Raw genomic sequence first — 21,461 nt, forward strand, 5'->3', positions numbered from 1 at the left:
TATAAAATACTTGCCACTGAACATTGAACCAAGTAAAATCAATACACATCGTTTCATATATAAAAATCAATCTACAGATGATAAAGCATTTCTTTGCTGGTTAGACTCCCTTTTGTGGGAGTTAAACACTGTGCGGGACAAATTTCTTCTCATGGGAAGATATATTTTCCCATGGGAATATTATATTTTTATTTTATTTTTTTCAGAATTTGTAAAAGTGCTATGAAATATCGATATGGATTGACAATCACTAGTAACCAATGACTGGAAAAATTTAACAGGCATTTCAATAAATTAAAAGTATTTCTATCATACTTTTACACTCAATAGTCTTTTTTTTTTATCGTTGAATCATTGATAGAAATTCTACCGTTCAGCGGCTGATTTTACAATTTGAATCTTTCACCTTTGTTTTCGGTCAATATCATTGTGCATTTCATGTAATAGTGTTCGCTGAACTGTCAAGTATCAGAAACATTCCTTTTGAATTTCAAAATTTAATTTAAGAATTAAAATTATAATTCTGTTTTAATCTATAAACATGGGGAATGACGAATCGTGTTTTAGATTGTTTTCTAATTATAACCTTATAATTTCGTGAATTTACATCATAATCATTATGAATGTACTTATTCTTTTTCGTCTACGTAACTCGATATGCGTGTTTTTCGCCACTAAAAAGATGTGCACTTACATTTTTTGTTCAAATTTTCTAATCATGCTTATGCAATGTTGTAACTCGTCTACACAAAAATCTTTTATTTCAATTCATTTTTGGCAAACACCTTTTGAAGTCTTTTCTAGATCTTTTATAACCTCTCGGGTAATTATCATAGAAAATCCCGAGTTTTGCATTTACAGGGACGCGTACGGATGATCTTTGTGATATATTCACTTGTACTTTACCCGTAGGCTGTCTTCGTGTACTGTAATTTATGGTTTAAAGGAATACGAATACTTTATTTCTCATAAAACATCAATTGCTAGTTATCAATAACATACATAAACATAACTTTAAGGTAAAATTATTACATGCATGTGTAAACGATACAATTAAATAAACTTGGAGGACTGACTTTCACATTTATAACTTTTACATAGTTTTTCTAATATTACAATATTTGATGAGTTTAACTGTTGAACAGCTTTAAAGATATAAGGGTTTGACTAACAGTAGTTCCTTAAACATTTCCTTCTTTTTCTATAGTTTAAATGTTTTACAATTCATAATGTAATGGTACTCGTCATCAATGTTGTTTGAGTCACAGAGACGGCATATTCTCTCTTCTCTGTGTAAATCCTGACACCTTCTAGACTCAATCGGCAACTACCACTTCTATATCTGCGTACTCATGGTAATATATGAATTTAGAAAGGTAAAAAGGAAAAGTAGTTTTCAAATTGATGATTCTTTTTGAAAATACGACAACATTATGTTTTATGCGATTCTGCAATAAAAGCAAAGAATTCTTCTTGAAACTGGTTTTTAGGTTTTTGTTTAATACATTTTGACACCCATGTATCACAAACAGTGCAGACGGACGGATAACTAATATACGTCCTTGCTGTGCATTATAATTTAAAATAGTTGTAATTTGCAATTGTTTTAAATTTGTATTTTTTCCTCACTAGATAGGTGAAAGTATGTTTAAAATTTAATATTAATTGCGAAAATGCATTACGAGCATTAATCTATACTTTTAAGTTAGAATTTAGAGTCTCAACTTTTTTCAAAATCTCTGTAATATTACCCATGCATTATTTATGTTTATGTCAAAGGCGTTTGATTGGATAATAGTTTAAGGTAGGCGTGGTTTTTGGTAACTTTCCTCCAATCAACTGGCCTATTCGACAAACCTGTGTGCGCTGATGCGTGTAAACTGGGTATTGTAACGGTACGTGTCTTACATCAGAATCTATCGTGCCTGACCAATGTTTATTGTATAATTTCTTGTCATGTGGTCAAATTATCTGAAAAAGTTACAAAGGTTACAACTTTTTGAAAGATTTTTTTCGGCAGAAACCAACAGCACTATTTGACGAAGACGAAGACGAAATAAAGGATTAAATTTTAACGTCCAGTGACATATATTATAATGATGTCGAAACAGAACTTGAAATTGACAATAGGTTTTCATAGAACCGTCGCTTTTCCAAAGAATTCACGCTTAGTTGCTATTTCACAACTTCGGGTTCGCATTATAGTTATACATGTACAAATAACTAACAATAAACAAATTCTGATGATTTCTGCAACTGTTCTAGGACCTTTTAGTTGTAATATAAATCTGTGATTTTTCTATATTCGTACTTTCGACGAAGCAAAGCAAGTTCGATCTAGATATGGACATTTATGCATTAAACATTTACAATATTCAATAGTTGTACAAATTTTTTGTAGAACATGTAGAAAAATCCGTCTTTTCGGATAAAATCTGAATTTACGTACCATTGTAATATAGAGAATGGACATGGGGAATGTGTCAAAGAGATAACAACCCGACCAAAGAAAAAAACCAACATTGAGCAGAAGGTCACCAACAGGTCTTCAATGTAGCGAGAAATTCCCGCACCCGGAGGCGTCCTTCAGCTGGCCCCTAAACAAATATATACTATATATAAATATATATAGTCCAGTGATAATAAACGCCATACTAATTTCCAAATTGTACACAAGAAACCAAAATTAAAATAATACAAGACTAACAAAGGCCAGAGGCTCTTGACTTGTGACTGGCGCAAAAATGCGGCGGGGTTAAACATGTTTATGAGATCTCAACCCCCCCCCCTATACATCTAGCCAATGTAGAAACGTGAATGCATAACAAAACGCACATTAAGATTCAGTTCAAGAGAAGTCCGAGTCTGATGTCAGAAGATGCATATACGGACCCTGGATTTAAATCAGATATGATCTGGCGGTTTTTGTCTTTTTTTCAAAATACATATTTTTAATTGTGACTATCTTTAGTTCCGAATCTTTCTATCATTCTATATAATTGATTTAGTTTAAATGAAAATAAGGAACTTGGAATTAAAACACTGTTGAAGAGAAACTACATATTCGGGTTAAATTCACCTCAGTTTGTTAATTCAAGTTTGACATCTAACATCTTAATCCGTAATCCACATTTACCTGACGACCTTACATTGTTTATTGTTTTATATCAATCGAATATCCTCACACAGGAGACTGAGACAAATATGTTATTTGTAATGGTATTTATCAAAACTAAAATGATTGAAAATATCTTTGTAGAATATGAATTTGCCTAATAAGCGTATAATTATAATACATAGATTTCAACATCTTCAATAGAGAGATTACTGATAAAATTTCCAAAATATATGTACATGTATAATGCGATTAGTGCTACATAGTATGTCAATGATATTGAATGCCGCTGAGTGTAAAATATTTGTCAGCTTGAAAAAATATTTTTGACACTGCTGGTTTTAATTTTCTGACTCAAGTATAAATTTAAGAAAAGTGTATAGTTTCTGAATATTTTTAGATTCAATATTTTATCATTATTATTATTTCAAAGTCTCACCACATACAAACATAAAATGAGAATCACAGAACTGAACAAAACATTTAAACATTTGTGTTGTATGCATCAATCTTTAAAAGATAAATAAGAGACGTATAAGACACAATATATAAATATAAACAAATTTTTACTCATTTAAATTGAAAATTTACAGTGTCCGTATACTAAATGAAATTAAACATCTTTTTCTTTAAGAACAAGTGAAATAAAATGCCGTTTCTTTTCAATAAAATATTGTTGATGTTTTTGGCACCTATTGCAGCAACATTGTCGTTATTGAATAAATATATAAATTGTTAAATTAAAATGTTAAGCTTAATGTAGCATGATACATTTGTATGTCTATAATGGGCATTTTAAAAGCACAGGAATATGAAAAAGAAGATGTGGTGTGGTATGATTTCCAATTAGACAACAGTCCACAAGAGACCAAAATGACAGAGACATTAACAAATATAGGTCACCGTACGGCCTTCAACAATGAGCAATGCCAAATCCGCATGGTCAGCTATAAAAGGCCCCGATATGACAATGTAAAACAATTCAAACAAGAAAACTAACCGCCTTATTTATATAACAAAAAAAAAATGAACGAAAAATAAATATGTAACACATAAACAAACGACAACTACTGAATTGCAGGCTCATGACTTGGGACAGGCACATACATAAATGATGTGGCGGGGTTAAACATGTTAGCGGGCTCCCTATCCTCTCCCTAGTCTCGGTCAGTAGTATAAAAGTACATGTACAACATTACAACGAACTATAAGAATCAGTTTAAATAGGCTTAACTCATCAGATGGACAAAAACATGGAGGGGTAGAATGTAATATTTGTAACTGGTCTTTAAGCAACCATGAATCATTTAATCTATTCTTTATATTTTCATCTCTTTATTCTGTAATTAAAAGTGCTTATCCCATTATCATCTTTATTTCTGTAAACTCCATTTATTTACTTTCATAGCCTCATATATGTACATGTACATGGTATTTGTTACAGGAACAATTTTGACATAAAAAAATTACAAAGTTAGTGTCCATATTTTCAGGACACGATAAATGACTTGAATTTAGCTAGAAGGTTTTTTTTCTAAGAAAATCCAGTTTTTAACACACTTATGCTTAATACTCACACTATCAGCCCACTTGTGAACTTTTGCATTTAACCGATTTGAGCTCATGTTAGTCAATCTACACCACAAACGAATAATACTTTTCCACTGTTTATATCAAAAATAGGTGGTATTCCTAAGTCTCTCGTAACTGCAGCATTTGGTGCATATTTTCGTACTCCGAGAAAAAAAATCTACAAGCCCTATTATGTATAGAGTTAATACAGGAATATGTTTTTTGACCCCATATACCTGCTCCGTATTCTATTATAGGACAAACCAATCTTTCATACAATTTTACAAATACAACGAAACAAACACCACCTAAAACAATCGTTTTACAAAAATCATCAACTTCGAATTACAATGAAGTTTGACTAAAAAACCCCAAAAAAGTATCATAAAGTCAAAATAATTAACCTATAAAAAAATACACAAAAAAGAAAGAAATACAAAGTTTTGTTTTAAATCCTACAAAAACAAACACTTATATAACACGGCAAACAAAAAGGTGGAAGCCGTGTATTTGTTATGTTTCTTTATTTCTGCATGGATCAGTGTTTTTATTACCTGGTTAATTACTAGCACGTGTCGTCCGACAAAACCTTTGATGACAGAAAAAAATCAAAATTACGGCTTAACTACAATTTCTAATGACTAAAAAATCAGATACATTATCTTCATGAAAAACAGCGTCCGATGGTATCTTTTTTACATTCATAGCACCATCCCATCATAGGCTTAGTGCACTTTCTTGAGCTTAGTGCACCAAAGCGGCCTAGGTGGTGTTTAGACGCTCCCCAATATACCGTCGTATATTACAAAATTAAGAATGGAAATGGGGAATGTGTAAAAGAGACAAAAACCCGACTATAGAGCAGACAAAAGAGGACGGCCTATATTACGGGTCTTCAATGTAGCGAGAAACGCATGCGTATACATACATGCATTATTGTATGCACATGCTTGGACTTATAGATGCATATATATACGTGTACAAGTCCAAATTGTGTTATAACGTATTTCTTATAAAAATACAGGAACATTTTAATGCTAATCCAAACGCACGGGGGTCAATATCTGCAAATCTTCCGGTAATTACAAGTTGTCATTTAAAAAAAAGTGAAATTATAGTGTATTTTAACAAAAAAATAATTATGGATGAATAGATAAAAAATCCCTTATAACGAGGCACCATCATATATACTTATAAAACAGCTCAAATTCTAATCACTGAAGAGACATGTATTTTCGAAATGCGCATCTGGTACAAGAAAATTCATACCGTTAATTGTATTCTATATTAACCAGTGACACGTGTCCTAATTTTTAAGAAAAGGGATAGAAAAAGTATGAAACAAAAATAACCGGTTTTTTAAAACTATATTTTCAAAATGCACTGCATAATTTAAACCGCTTTAATGCGGGGTTCACACATTGCCGATTATTGCTCCCGTTTGAGATCAGACAGCAATACGACACGAAAAGTGAAAAAGTCGGATTAGTATCATCAATTATCTGGAATGTCCTATCATTGTCTGAACACAGTCGTGTTAGTTCGTAACAGATTCTTACGGGTCAGGAAGGGTCCGAATAGTTCGGCAAAGCACCCGACAGTTAGGTGCGTCCCGTAACATTCGGGACAACTCAGCCGATTTTGTCTAGTCGGATTACAATCGTGGCTATGTCGTGACAGATTCTGCTGTATCGGATCGAATTCCGAACTATGTCTTGTGTATTCTGGACGGTGTCTTGTGGAACGGGAATGATCTGGAGTAATTTTTCATATTTGTTTTTCTGCCGATTGAGTCCAGATTGCATGCAGATCTTGTCGATTGCGAACCGTTTTTTGCCGAAACCGTTCCGAAACAGTCCCGTTATTAATACGAAATTAATCAATGATACCCACGTCTATGGAAAGCCACATGGGACCCCCCGACTCCGTGCATGTTTTATATAGTACTTTCACGGCCGTGTAAGATTACCGAACCCGTGAATGTTTTTTTCCGATTCCGCGAATGTTTTGGACCGACTCCGTGAAAGTTTTGGACCGATTCCAAGAAAGTTCCTGACCGACTCCGCGAATGATATAGCCCGACTTATTCAACAAACTCTTTAAACGCAATGCCAGTTGACATACTCGGCCGTGCAAGATAGATGCCGACTTTGATAACTTTATTTCAATTACATAGCACATTTGCGGCCGTGTAAGATTGATGCCGACTTTGATAACTTTATTTAATTACATAGCACATTCGCGGCCGTGTAAGATTGATGACGACTCTGTAGTAATTAATTTGATTAAAACGTTAGTAATTAGTGATGGTCGCGGTCGTGTAATACAATTTATTGCCGACTGTGTCCATTTCATACATATCATTAGCGATCTCCATGGAATCATTAAAACCATTATAATTATATAATGCATAATTATTTTGTATTATTCGCTACTTGTCATTGTATTAATATGTATTTGACAATTTTATTCTAACCTCTTATAGTTTTTTAATATTTGATCTAAAATTTGAAATAATTTAGAAGGGAATTTTGTTGGGGGTGGGGTTCTTTGTTTATGTAAACGGTATAAAACGAGAATATATGCGGATTTTTTTATGTTACTATATTGACAGTACCGCCCCTAATTTTGATAACTTGCTCCACATGACTACAATATATTAGATGTTCTTTTTTTAGTGCGGATTATCTTTTTTCTTTTGCTGTTTTATAATGCATGCATACAATTAGTAGCAGAACCAGGAGACAAGTTTAGCAATTGTTATAGTTTCACGAAAAGAACTGTCTATTATTTTTTTTCTTTTGAGGATACAAATATCATATATAGATATTCATTATTCCTACTAGAAAATATAACTATTTCAAAGGTTTTAAAAGTATGTTCCTGTTGATTTATCCTGTAAATGGGTTTACTCATTAATACTATCTCATAAAAATTAAGAAAAGTCACCAAGAAATAACTTGTTCAGTATCAATAGAATATTTTTTCATATGTAAAGATGTCTGATAATATATCGTTCGAGAAATACGAGTCTGATAGAGGATAACTTGTCATCGTTGTCGAAGAACATAAATTTCGTCAGGCATTTGTTAGAGAAATTAGATGGAGATACACAGATATTCGAGTTGTTCTAGGCTTTAAGATTATTTACATGAAACTAATACTCAGAAACTAGAAAGACAGATTTTGAGAAAAGCATGCAAACGAAAAAGCAACTGGTATGTTATCTGAGCAACCTCCTACAATAATTAATATTTGAAATATGTTTAACCTCCTTCTTTCAACTATACATAAAACAGAGAAAGAAGGAAACTTCATCCAGTTCAACAAAAAAATCAATCCGAATTTCACAAATTCTTGATGATATTTGGTGTTGCAACAAACAAAGATGATTCAGCATATTTTATGTATTAAAATGACTTTAAAATAACTCTGCCAGGCGGTAAATTGATGGTCCTATGCATGGATGAAGGAGGAGAGAAGTCAATTATTTAGTTGATATATATAAGTAAAAATAAATAAATTCATAAAATTGGCGCAATTAGATGTTGTTTTTTGGCGCAAATGATACCTATATTTTTTAAATTGGAGTGGCGCAAAAGTAGCATTGGCGTAAATAAGTTGTGGCGCAAATGAGTTCATTTTAGGCGCAAAAAAGATATCGCCCATCAATAAAACCCATATTATAATTGATATTTAAATGTGGAAGTATATTATTCCATTGTTTCGAGTTTAATAAAGCTAGAATTAACTATTTTATGTTATTCTTGATTCACAGATTCAGCTACGAGAAAGTGCATAATAAATTTAACAAATCGGTTCTAGTAAATAAGAAAACATTATGTAACATTGCTACATAAGTGTTATAAAATAGGAAATATAACATAAGTATGAGTTATGACAATTTCCGCTAGATTTGTTTATAAAAACTCAATTATTTAAAAAAAACATGTTAAAAAAGGTTACAGAGTAAATGAATTTATGTCTGAAGATGGAACATATACATTCTGTATGTGCCTGCATGTCCCAAGTCGGGAGCCTGTTCTTCAGTGGTTGTCATTTGTTGCTGTGTTACATATTTAATTTTCGTAAATTATTTTGTACATAAATTAGCCTACCGTTAGTTTTCTCTTTTGAATTGTTTTACATTTGTCATTTTTGGGGCCTTTTATAGCTGACTATGCGGTATGGGCTTATATTTATAAACTTGACTTGCTTAAGCTTGATTCGAGTGTGAGGAGCCGTTATCCAGCTTGCTTTCGTCAAGCGTAAAACTGTCTTAGGAAGGGGGAAAAGACCAGTAATAATTCTTATATGATTTGCACATTAGGAAATACGTTAATATGATTGGTCGAGAGGGCTTCCGATAGTTGATACGACGTTTTTTATTTAAGAAATAATTCATGGAAGCCATAGATTTGTTGGAAATTTACACGCGGCCTGGGCCGTGATATTCGAACTTTATCCTGATCTCACTCCCAAAAAAGGTTCACATTGTTGTTCGCGGTATACATATATCGCTCGTACAGTAAAAAAATGTGTAAGGGTTCCGCAAAACCCAGTGTCTCGCCTACTTTTGCTGTTAATCACACACTCATCAAAAATGATGAAAAAAATCAATATAATTATTCCTCTCGATACTATCTTTTGATTGTCAGAAGCTTCTGTCCAAGTTTGGTAAAAATCCAGGCTAGTTTAAGAATCTTAAAAATGTTTTAAATACTTTAACTGCAGACTGTATGTAATGTTAACTGGAAGAAAAACTAAGTCCATTTATAAGTAAAATACGGGAAAAATGGAATTTTATTTTTACAAAATTTACTTCTGGATACTATCTCCTGATCATAAACAAGCTTCTGACCAAGTTTTGTACATTTCCAGGATAGTTTAAGAAAGTTATTAAAATTTTTAAAACTTTAACCACAGAGTGAATGTAATGTTTCCTGGCAGAAAAAAAACTAAGTCCATTTATAAGTAAAATACGGAAAAAATGGAATTTTTTTTTTACAAAATTTACTTCTGGATACTATCTTATGAACATAAACAAGCTTCTGTCCAAGTTTCGTACAATTCAAGGATAGTTTAAGAAAGTTATTAAAATTTCAAAAACTTTAACCACAGAGTGAATATTTGTGGACGCCGCCGACGACGCCGACGCCGACGGAATGTAGGATCGCTATGTCTCGCTTTTTCGACTAAAGTCGAAGGCTCGACAAAAAGAGAGCGAATAAACCCTGACAATGAGCGAAAAGTAGCACCGGACGCTTCACGTGTTGACCAGATTCTTGTTACCCACCAGGAGCACCTGGGAACATCCCCTACTTCATGAGGTGAATTTATATGTCTTTGTGCTTTTATGTAGTGTCTAAATACTGTTGTTATTCTTTTTGTCAATATCGAATTTTGGCATAGCGGTGTCGCTCACCTTGATCTATGGGCATATCAAACAAAGGATAGATATATACTCTCCAACCTTTTAGATGAGAATAGACTTCATGACAAAAATCTCTTATTTTGTTTTATCTTGTATTACTGATCTTTGAGTCTGTTTAGTTTCTTTGACTTTATTAATATTAATATTTTTATCAACTTTGTATTTACATTGTATCATAGATCAAATTTATTCGTTCAGTGTATGTTCATTGTGTTACTACGTTTTTTGATTGAGTTAAGCCATTCCAATTGATATTTTATAGTGTGTCTTTCTATGTTGTGATGTTACACTATTGTTTCAGATAAGGGAGAAGGTTTGGTACCATTAAAACATTTAATCCCGCTGCAATTTTTTGTACCTGTCCTTAGTCAGGAATCTGATGTTCAGTTGTTGTCGTTTGTTGATATGGTTCATAAGTGTTTCTCGTTTCTCGTTTTTTTTATATAGATTAGACCGTTGGTTTTCTCGTTTGAATGGTTTTACACTAGTAATTTTTTGGGGCCCTTTATAGCTTGCTGTTCGGTGTGAGCCAATGCTCCGTGTTGAAGACCGTACCTTGACCTATAATGGTTTACTTTTATAAATTGTGACTTCTATGGAGAGTTGTCTCATTGGCACTCATACCACATCTTCCATAAATCTAATAACAGAAAATTCCATAGACATCTTTATACTCGCCAAATATACTACTTTGTTTAACTTAGTAGTTATTGATAGACAAATTCATACTCTTGAAACTGTCCCATGCATATGACATTATAGATGTTGTCTTGGAAACATCTAACATGTAATTGGTCATTTGTATTCATGTGATTGCTGAGGGAACATATGATATTTAAGTTTGTTCCCACATCACAATTCATTAAGTTGATATCTACACGTGAATTATATTAACAGGACGAGCCATTCAAGCATTTTGAGGCATTATATTTTTTCCCCATATCACAATTTAAAATATGATATCAATAATATCCGTATGAGGGTGTGGATACGGTTTACAAAATAGAGAATAATATGCAAATAATATAGAAATGAGAATAATTGGCGCCAGATACAAAAGAAATGAGAATAGTGGAGTGCTAGAAAATAAAACGAATAATGGGATGGTAAATCATGAAGAATAGAAAGGGATAGAGAGAAAAAAAGTCGAAAAAGTTAAAGAAAACAAGTATGAAGACTCTAATCCAAACACTCATGTACACTTCATTTAAATTTTTTTTTATCATTTCAAGAAGAACTATTTAGATAACTAATGTAGTTTATAAAATAACCAGAGCCGGCTGCATTCTTGCAATGTTCAATTTTGGCATGTTACGTACTTGAATGAATTAAATGTTAAAAATCCATTCAGACATTATAACGAAAAGGAGTTTACAAAATATTTCAATAAGTCAGTTCACATTTTTCGCGAAGTCTGTCAAGAACTTTCACGGAATCGGTCAACAACTTCACGGAGTCGTTCCAAAACGCAAAGTCGGTCAACAACTTTCACGGAATCGGTTCATAACTTTCACGGAGTCGGTATAAAACATTCGCGGAATCGGTCAACAACTTCACGGAGTCGTTCCAAAACGCAAAGTCGGTCAACAACTTTCACGGAATCGGTTCATAACTTTCACGGAGTCGGTATAAAACATTCGCGGAATCGGTCAACAACTTTCACGGAGTCGGTCCAAAACTTTCGCGGAGTCGGCAAAAACATTCACGGGATTCGGTTATCTTACACGGCCGTACAAGTACTGTATTATTACACTGTAAAACTTGCACGGAGTCGGGGGTCCCGTATGGCTTTCCATACACGTCAGAGTCCCGATAATTACAGAATACAATACGACTGAGACCAGACAAAGCCGTTTGCAATGCGATAGAGCGGACCGTGATAGGATTACGTTCCGTCAGTACCTGATCATCCCGAATATGCCGAGAGTTTTCTAACGGATATCTTCCGTCAGCGTCGGTTCACTGTCTGGTCACTGTCTGATCTCTGTCGGATTACGTTCGGTAGAGTCGGGACGAAGTCGTGACATACTCGGTCGAATTTTACCTGGCGAAAAATACAAATCGGGTTAGAAGCAGATTCAGAACGGGATTGTCGGTACTAATTCGCTTAGAAACGGTTGAATATCGTCGCTTCCTGAACACTATCTGATTGTTGTCGCGATCAAATTATTTTTTTTACAAATTTTGATTTAAGTTTGAATTTCCATCCACGATTTACAGGATCTTGATCAGACTTTTGATAAATTTTAATCGGGAATGGTCCTGTCGAGGACGGTAGTAAAAATCGTGAATGTGTGACCCCAGCTTAAGGTGTTTCATTTTATTTTATGTTTGTGCGTATACGAAAAAATGATAGCAAGTTAAACTTCAATGTTCATGACTTACAAGTATTATATTTCTTGTAAAATTGATAGATGAGCGGTTTTCACAAATACCGAACATAAGAATATAGCGTAAACGTCAATTAATGGACAAGCAACCCAACGAGAAAAATATAATTTCAGAGGCATCTACATGTACATGTATAACTAGTTTTGAGTTAGAGAAATCATTCAACATGTTCAATGCCATGCTTACGATTCATTTCAGATTTGTGCGTTTTTTTTCGATTTACGAATAAGTCAATAACATACAAAAAAGTAATTGAAGCAAAAAAAAAAGATACATATTATTGTAATTTTATGTTTATGTACATGATGTACCCGATATGGAGCTCTTCTGAAATTAAAAATCACTTGAATGGGTATTTCTGGTGTATATACATGTATAACACGTGATATCTACATGTACAATATACGGAAATGACACGGCTGGGTATTGTAAAGTTACTGAAGGTAGACTACTGGCAGGTGTATATCCCCGGGCGAAAAAATTACTGATTTGTGAAAACGGTTAGGTGTAATTTGTCATATTGTAAACGTTTGAATAGCGGTCATCTCTTCTGTTTTATAATATTAATTGCGCCAATAAATGGAACTTGACACATTCCCCATTTCCATTCTCAATTTTATTAATTGTGTCATATTTACCTCGAAACTATTGCCCAAACTATTAACATATTTACACGTACATGTAACATTATAATACTTACTTCAACTGTTAAATAACTTTATAATTACTAAAATTCGAAATTATGTACTTCTCCTTCCGTATGCCATGTTTTTTGTGTCAATTCTATCTTTCCACCAGGTCCCTAGTGCACTTTTTTGTCAGTCTAAGTGCACTAAGGAGGCCCTTTCAGTTTGCGAATTCTGAACCTACATGTAAATACCGAAAAGGACCTCCTCAGTGCTCTAAGAAGAAACATTCGAAAACAAGTCTATAATATTTGCACAATTAAATGAGTGTTTTATTGGCGCAAATGAATGTTGCAGTTTTTATGATAAAGTGATAAAAAAAAAAAAAAAGAATTCGCGTAATTAACTTGTGGCGCAAATTTATCCTTTTTTAGCCAAACTGGATATCGGCCTTCAAAACATTGTGTATACACAAACAAAGCAATATTTATCTTTTACGCAGTCTAGCCGGAGAATAAAATTTTTTGCAATTTGTGTAGGATTTTGATTTTAGAATGCAATGAACAAGTAAGAAGATCGTTAGAAACCTTACGTGAATCGGAAAATGAGCTATGCACGATGAAAGGGAAAAGGTTGGTGCGTCGATAAAAATTTCATGGATGCACTTGATAATTGTAAAATTTCAAGTCTTTAAATAACATCCATTTGTAGAACTGATTATTTCGATCCTTCAAATATATGTAGAATAATAATAAAAAAAAATATATTATTAAGTCTCTTTCATATAAATACTGTAGATTTGTATTTGATCATCGATTGCAAACATAACGTTCAGTGAGAAATATTTCATGTATTCGTACAGAGAACAAATCAACTTCTTTCAGAATACAATTGATTGGTTATTGAAGTAAACGATTTGCGACAGAATAAGTGAAACTTGGCCAGCAGCTTACCTCTCAAATAAAGAAATATAAAAAAGGTAGAGTTAATTCTGTATTTCACTCATACTGCACTCAAGCACTTTTTACAGTCAATACCGAAAATATGAAATACATCGATTTAAATTATGTACACAATAAATAATTTCTGTGTAGTTTTCCGTGTCTACATTTACATATGAGTACAATATAGTAAACTGTATAATTTGTGTATGTATTTGATCCTATGAGCTGTATATTTTCTTACGGAATAAAGAATTATTATAGTAAAACAGAAAAAAGAGAAACGGTAAATATACAGGAATACATAAAGTTTTGTAAATAGTTGTAAAGGACCACACGTAACTTACATGCCACGAGTTTTCATAGAACTTGGCAATTTTTGAAACGCATGTATATATGCGAAAAAGATCTAGTGCATTTGAGCAAATCAAAATCATGTTATATATCTAACTATTTTATTTTCAACAGATTCACAAGTTTTGCATTTTTAAACCACGTGTGCATATATATTTTAATGTTTTTATTTTAATTCCTTATATATGAACATGTCACGTGTATTATTCGGGCGCCCTATTATTAATTCGCTTGATTAAATTGCGAAACATGCGACTTTACTAAGACTGTACGCATTTAAAGTTTGAAACAAAAAACTGCAATTGGCGCAAATTGATTCTGCCCAAACGATAGATACATCGAGGTCGTTTTGCTTGAGTGATTTACCTGTAAAAAGCCCGGGTCTCATCCATGTTTAAAACGAATTAATGCATGTTTGAAATAGCTTAACAGGGGCGTGGCCTATTAGTTTGACGCAACTAACCACTAACGTGATTTCAATTGATCGACTGCAGAGAAATCTATTTGACTGGCGTTAAAATGAATTGATATGAATTGAAATGAATTAAATATAATTTTTAATTTTTGTCAATCTTTATCAAATAACGATCAATCTCATTTAAATAGCGTTAACACGTTTTTGTCCGATCAAGTTAAATTCGGGTTACTAGTGATGACTGCTGTTATTATATTTTGACTATTTTAACGATTGCGTTTCTTTTGTTTACGCATCATTGTCAAAATAAAGGAATTCGATGCGAATGTCAAAAGAGAGAGAGGTTTAGCGCAATAAAACCAGGTTCAATCCACCATGCTTGTACCAAGTCAATGACAGCTGTTGTTCATTCGTTAGATTTTCTATTCTTTGATTTTGCCATTTAATTAGGGACTTTCCGTTTAAAATTTTCCCCTAAGTTCAGTATTTTTGTTATTTTACTTTTTTCTAGCCATAGAACTGTTTTAGACGTAGAACTGTTTTAAACTATTCAAGGTTTGACTTGTCAAGATCAGTTCTTGGTAGAAGTGTCTAAATCAGTTATAGGTAGAACTGACGATTCCAATTCTAGTTTAGAACTGTTCTAGCTAGAACTGTCTAAAAGGTGTCAGGATGACAGTTCTGCATACTGTCCCAGAACAGTTTTCCTGACAAATTCTGGCAAATTTGATAAGAGGTTAGACGTGATCCCCACCGTAATTGTGACTACATAAAACAAAATCAACCAAACAAAGACATTTAATAGTAGTACATTTTGTTGCTGATTAAAACCCGGTGATGTTTTGAAAGCAAACAGATATATTAGTTCTAAATAAAAGAAAAATCGTGATATTAATGTATGCAGCATGTAATGGAGGCCTCATTTAATGTTTAGTATAAGTATAACTAGGGTGAAAGTAACGTTATTTTGTCTTTTAAAAATATATAAAAAAAAACAACGAAAATATTTTCCTCACCGTAAGTAGTCGTATGGCTTGACGTTGTCTGAACCCCATCTTGTGATGATATTAATCTGCGGCTGCAAAGTAAGAGAGCACAGTGATATATTAGATGTTTTAAATAAAAATAGATTATATGTTGACCCATAATTGACAAAACCGTTATATTTGAATTGTGTTGAATAAACATTTCATTGGTAATTTCACTACATCTCATTTCCTATATAGAGTTTTTTAAAAAGAAACAATGTTCATAATATATTACGTCTGGCATATTCTCCTTCTATACACCAGTTCTCATAAAAATAATTAAAGGTCAATATCAATTACTGGTTTGAAGAGCAAGCCAGTATAGCATGAATTTAAGGTTACACTAGTCATGTTAGTATACAGTAGTATATTTTCACATTGTACGATTTTTTTTCCAGCATTTTCATGAATTAGTTGACAGTTCTAGGTGCCAATTCGTTTTGTGCGAATAATACAAACGATAATAATTTATTTTAATTGGACATGTTTAATTAATGTCTTAACCTTACACGTTAGCCGACACCTCTTAACAGTAGCAGATGTTGGTACAATTATTATTTAAAAGAAATCAGGATAAGGATTCTGTAAAGGGAAAGTACCAGGATTATAATTTAGTACGCCAGACGCGCGTTTCGTCTACATAAGACTCATCAGTGACGCTCAAATCGAAATATTGATAAAGCCAAACATGTACAAAGTTGAAGAGCATTGAGGATCCAAAATTCCAAAAAGTTGTGCCAAATACGGCCAAAAGACATTTTTAATTAAAACAAAGAGAAACCTATTAGCATAGAAACGTTGTACTTTCTTGTATGAGGCATATACGAATTTCGCAAACGAAAGAGAGTCGAGTCTTGCGAGATAATGAAATAACATTTGATTTTATAACTCGACCCGTTCAATGATATGTGACAATTTCAGCTCACCAAAAGAAAAGTTTCCAATGAATATCCGTTGAATTCATGATAATGAATTCTCTTTTTAGGGGTTATACATATACACTTTGTAACTTTAGACAACAATATTCAGAAGATACACAGTTTGTCAAATAATTATCGCAGAAATCAATTTATATTATAATGCACATAATAAGGTAATAATATAAAAAGAAGATTGCAAATGCAGATTTATCTTGTTTTCATAACAAACATTGTAGTAGTGTCAAACATGGAAAATGGTTAATAAATAACTGAGTGTCACCTACATCAAAAGAGGGACGAAAGATACGAGAGGTCACATTCATGAAAGCGAAGGGGATTGTAGTCATAAGAACCTGCTGATATCATCTGTGAAACGATTATTCCATAACGATCAACCAACTCGTGATGGCGTCCGAATTGGACGATTTTAAATGTTCCTATTATTTCTGCGCTGATAGTAACACTAAAAAATGCATTAATCTATAATACCAATACACGTAACATAAATGACTGATATAAAACTAAAGTGATTACACTGATTGTTTTTATTAAAATAAGTGTTGCTTCCATCTTCTTGCTGACTTGTTGCAAAGATATAATATTTAGCATGATTTCGACGCGTTTGTCATTTACTGTGTTATTTATGTTTATTACATTTGTGAACGTGTGGTACCTCATTTAGATGCTTTGTTATCATAATTAGATAAAATACATGCATACATAGAAATATGAAAAAAATCCTGATATTCCTTACGTAATACAAAGGTATTCAGACAAACAATTTTTAAATTGGCCATACATATATGTCTCCTGCTCTTATCTTGTTTGTTGTATTAAACGAGTTTCCACAAGTTGGTTAATAACAGTAGACATAGTATACACAATAAGTAAACTATCACACATGTAAAGTAGTGTTATTGGATACGTATGTGCTTATGGCCCCTGTGTAAATATTGTGGCGATACATTTGTTGGGTGATTTATAGTTATATATGAACGATATTTTTGCATTTTGCTGCAAAATTAACTTACTGTTTGTTTGATCGTTTTATTCACCTCACCCATTGTTGGCAATATAATTTATGTTTTGTGACTGAGTTAAATGTGAGAGGTTTATCTACATGCAGCTATACAAAACAGTTTTCATTCATCGACTATGACATACGGAAATGCCTGTACCAGGCCAGGAAACTAAATGCCAATTATTTTCCATTCTTTTGATTTGTTTGAGCTTTTGATTTTGTCATTTGAAAAGTGACTTTCCGTTTTGAATTTTGTTTAGGGTTCAGATTTTGTATATTTAATAAAGATTTAAACTTACTTGTAAACGATAACAGCCGCCACTATTATAAGCACAACAATTATGAAAGCTGCAACACCTCCGCCTATAGCAGCCGCGTTAGACGTTTCTTTATGTCGTGATGTAGTTCCATCTTTAACAAAAACACATATAGTGTAAGTCCAATAAGATCAAGGCATCTCCACAAAATAATTTAAAAAGACTCTCTCTCTCTATCCCTTCAAAAACTAAGAAATTCACAAATTGTAAAAGTTACTTTAGTTTGATTGTCAACTATGTTTAAAATACCCTTAAACAGTCACGTTCCAAATCAATGTTACTGCTTATTGTTAAACGAACTTAAGGGAGGGGATAACGAATAATAGATTTCACAGCAACCAGGTATTCAAAAAGGTATATGCACTTCGAGAAAGTCTTTAAGATAACACATCTAAATGGAGACTATTGTGCATATGCATTTTGTTTTTGTTAATAAATATAGGAAGATGTAGTGATGCAAAAACTATTTAGATTAACCTTTCTTTTTTAAAAATCGAAAAGGGGACTGTTTTTGGTACTTATGAACAAGTATCAGATTTCTTATAGTTGGTTGTAAACATGCTAAGTAGTACTACGTTATTACGGTTGCCAACTTTACTGAAGGCTCCATCTCAGGCTATCTGGACAATATATTTGTATGTTCTGTCTATGTTTGGAATTTTTTCTCGAACTAATGAGGTGTTTGTGGTTTATGTGTTCTTTTGAAATATCCAGAATTTTTCAGATTTCTGTTATTATTTCCATGAGTAAGTAACCTACAAATTGTCTGTTTTAAATAACAAATCAAACGCAACAACCCAAAACATATATATATCACTTTGGTTTGATTGTCAACCTTATGAAAATTTATTTGTCTACCTTCAGAACACTTTCCTGTTAAGCTGTTGCAAGTTCCAGTCAAACAATTACATTTCAACGTGCAGTTGTCACCGAAATATCCACCTTCACAGGCTAGTTAAATAACAAAAAAAAATATCAACGAAGAAAGAAGTCAACTCAATTATACGAATACAATATTTCAAGAACACCGTGAAATAACGTTTTATTTTGATTTAGTCAAAAGTCAAAAGTAAATAACAAAACAACTTACTCCGACATGTCCGAGGAAAATTCAAAACAAAAAGTCCATAAGCAAACGGCAAAATTAAATAGAAATCAAAAACTTATATGCATGCTGTTACAATGTAATAGTGATCTATGTGTTAGATTACTTTGGAACAGCTTTTCTGTTTCGATGATAACATTTGTTAACAAGAAGTGTCTTTGATGTAAAACTTATTTTATTAAAGACTGTTAATATTAATATTCTGTCCGGTGTCGATTTTAAAAGGAGTAGGTCAAGTGACACCCCTTTTTGGCCCAAACATATCGCAGTTTTACAAGATTGTTATAATGTAAACTTTAAACTATTTATTTGAAAGTAGAATGCTTCTGTTTCATAAATATGGGCTGGTTTTTTTACAATTAAATGTACATATATTGGGTACTTGCATCATTGAGTCATACTAAATACTGAAATCTTCGCAATTGTAGCATTTAAGGATGTACTTAGGTGAGATTTTGGCATTTGTGTCAACTGTTCGAACTCCTTTCTGTTTTTCCATACAAAACAAGGTATAATATTTTGCCCCATAACACCCATTTATTTGTTCATCCAAAATTTAACAACTCATAAAAGGTCATTTAGCAAAATTTTAGCAGATTGTATTTCTTTTGATTTAAGACACAAATAATACCAATGCAATGTAAGGTAAAAGTCCGTGTCAGCCTTTTCACGCTATATTTTAGATATCAAATTTCTCAAAATTTTTGATTTTTTTTTAATTTCACCTTTGTACATACTGAAGATAAATTTTAGACGGTTTCCGTCTGAAATTCAAGTAACCACATTTGTATTTTTAATATTTAAAGGTAAGTTTTATTAAATAAAAGCACATAACATAAAAAGTTTGAGAGTCAACACGAATGCGGCCATTTTCATTTTTGTCAAAAACCATCTGGAAAGTGACATAATATGGCGTATTTGGTAGATTTTTCCTATTTTAGCTTGAATTTGGGCGTCTTTAATCTTTCACATAAACTAATTGAATCGACTGAAGTAGACACTTGAGTTTTCTTTTATCAGATGAACTTGAAATGTGAGGCAAAATTAGCCCATACCGGACCTACTCCTTTAAGGACATTTGAAGCAAAAACGATGTTTTTTTCAAAAATATCATTTAATGTGTATATTTTTGTGAAATTCATATATCAGCAGCTTCTGTCAACCCTTTTAAAAAAGAAAATGACAGACGATTTCTGAAACAGCCACATAAACAGATGAATATTTGCTCAAAAAATGTTTGCAAATAACTACATAAACAACCTTATACAAAAACAATGACTGACATTAAAGGAAAAATAATAGAAAAGACAAGTAACCTTATACATTAAACTCTACGCACCTTTGTTGCAGTATTCCTCGTACAGATAACCAGCTTCACATCCAGTGGTATTTGTACATAACCCATCAAATGTATCACATACATTAGATATACATCCGCCACAGAATTCTCCACAATTCCGACCATAATAACCACTGTTACATTCTGAAAAAGCAAGTAAAATTTAAGGAATACATTTTCTTGTCATTATTTCAAAGGAAACAGTTATTCTTGGAAATCTTGATATTAACATTGCTCAAGTCATAGTTGTCATTTATAAAGGAAAAATAAAGGATAAACTATCTCCTGACTCTGTAAAGCCGAGATATTTTTATGCCCTACCTACGATAGTAGAGGGGCATTATGTTTTTCTGGTCTGTGCCTCCGTTCGTCCGTTCGTCCTTCGTTCGTCCGTTCGTTCGTCCCGCTTCAGGTTAAAGTTTTTGGTCGAGGTAGTTTTTGATGAAGTTGAAGTCCAATCAACTTGAAACTTAGTACACATGTTCCCTATGATATGATCTTTCTAATTTTAATGTCAAATTAAAGTATTGTCCCCAATTTCATGGTCCACTGAACAAAAACAAAAGATAGTGTGAAGCTCAGGTTAAAGTGTTTGGTCAAGGTAGTTTTTGATGAAGTTGAAGTCCAATCAACTTGAAACTTAGTACACATGTTAACTATGATATGATCTTTCTAATTTTAATGCCAATTTTAAAGTATTGACCCCAATTTCACGGTCCAGTGAACATGTAAAATGATAGTGCGAGTGGGGCATCCGTGTACTATGGACACATTCTTGTTTTAATTTAGAGTGTTTCAAGAGTTTGATATTCAACAATATTTTTTTCTCGGTATGTAGTAAGAAGTAATTAGAACGGAATTATTTACAAACTTTCTATTTCCT

The 21,461-nt window shown here is 32.6% G+C and overlaps 1 protein-coding gene across 1 annotated transcript in view; it reads right to left on the bottom strand.

The window, feature by feature from the left end:
- LOC143083511 (uncharacterized) overlaps positions 1 to 21,461 on the bottom strand; it is a 43,787-nt gene that overhangs the window by 9,604 nt on the left and 12,722 nt on the right. The window contains exons 6-9 of the mRNA XM_076259768.1: positions 20,579 to 20,722; positions 18,993 to 19,085; positions 18,117 to 18,228; positions 15,865 to 15,926 (exon numbers count right to left, since the gene is read on the bottom strand). Of these exons, the coding sequence (XP_076115883.1) occupies positions 15,865 to 15,926; positions 18,117 to 18,228; positions 18,993 to 19,085; positions 20,579 to 20,722 (411 nt within the window). The remainder of the gene's footprint in view (positions 1 to 15,864; positions 15,927 to 18,116; positions 18,229 to 18,992; positions 19,086 to 20,578; positions 20,723 to 21,461) is intronic.

This window comes from Mytilus galloprovincialis, chromosome 1 (genome assembly GCF_965363235.1).
Source record: "Mytilus galloprovincialis chromosome 1, xbMytGall1.hap1.1, whole genome shotgun sequence".
NCBI classification, from domain to species: Eukaryota; Metazoa; Mollusca; class Bivalvia; order Mytilida; family Mytilidae; genus Mytilus; species Mytilus galloprovincialis.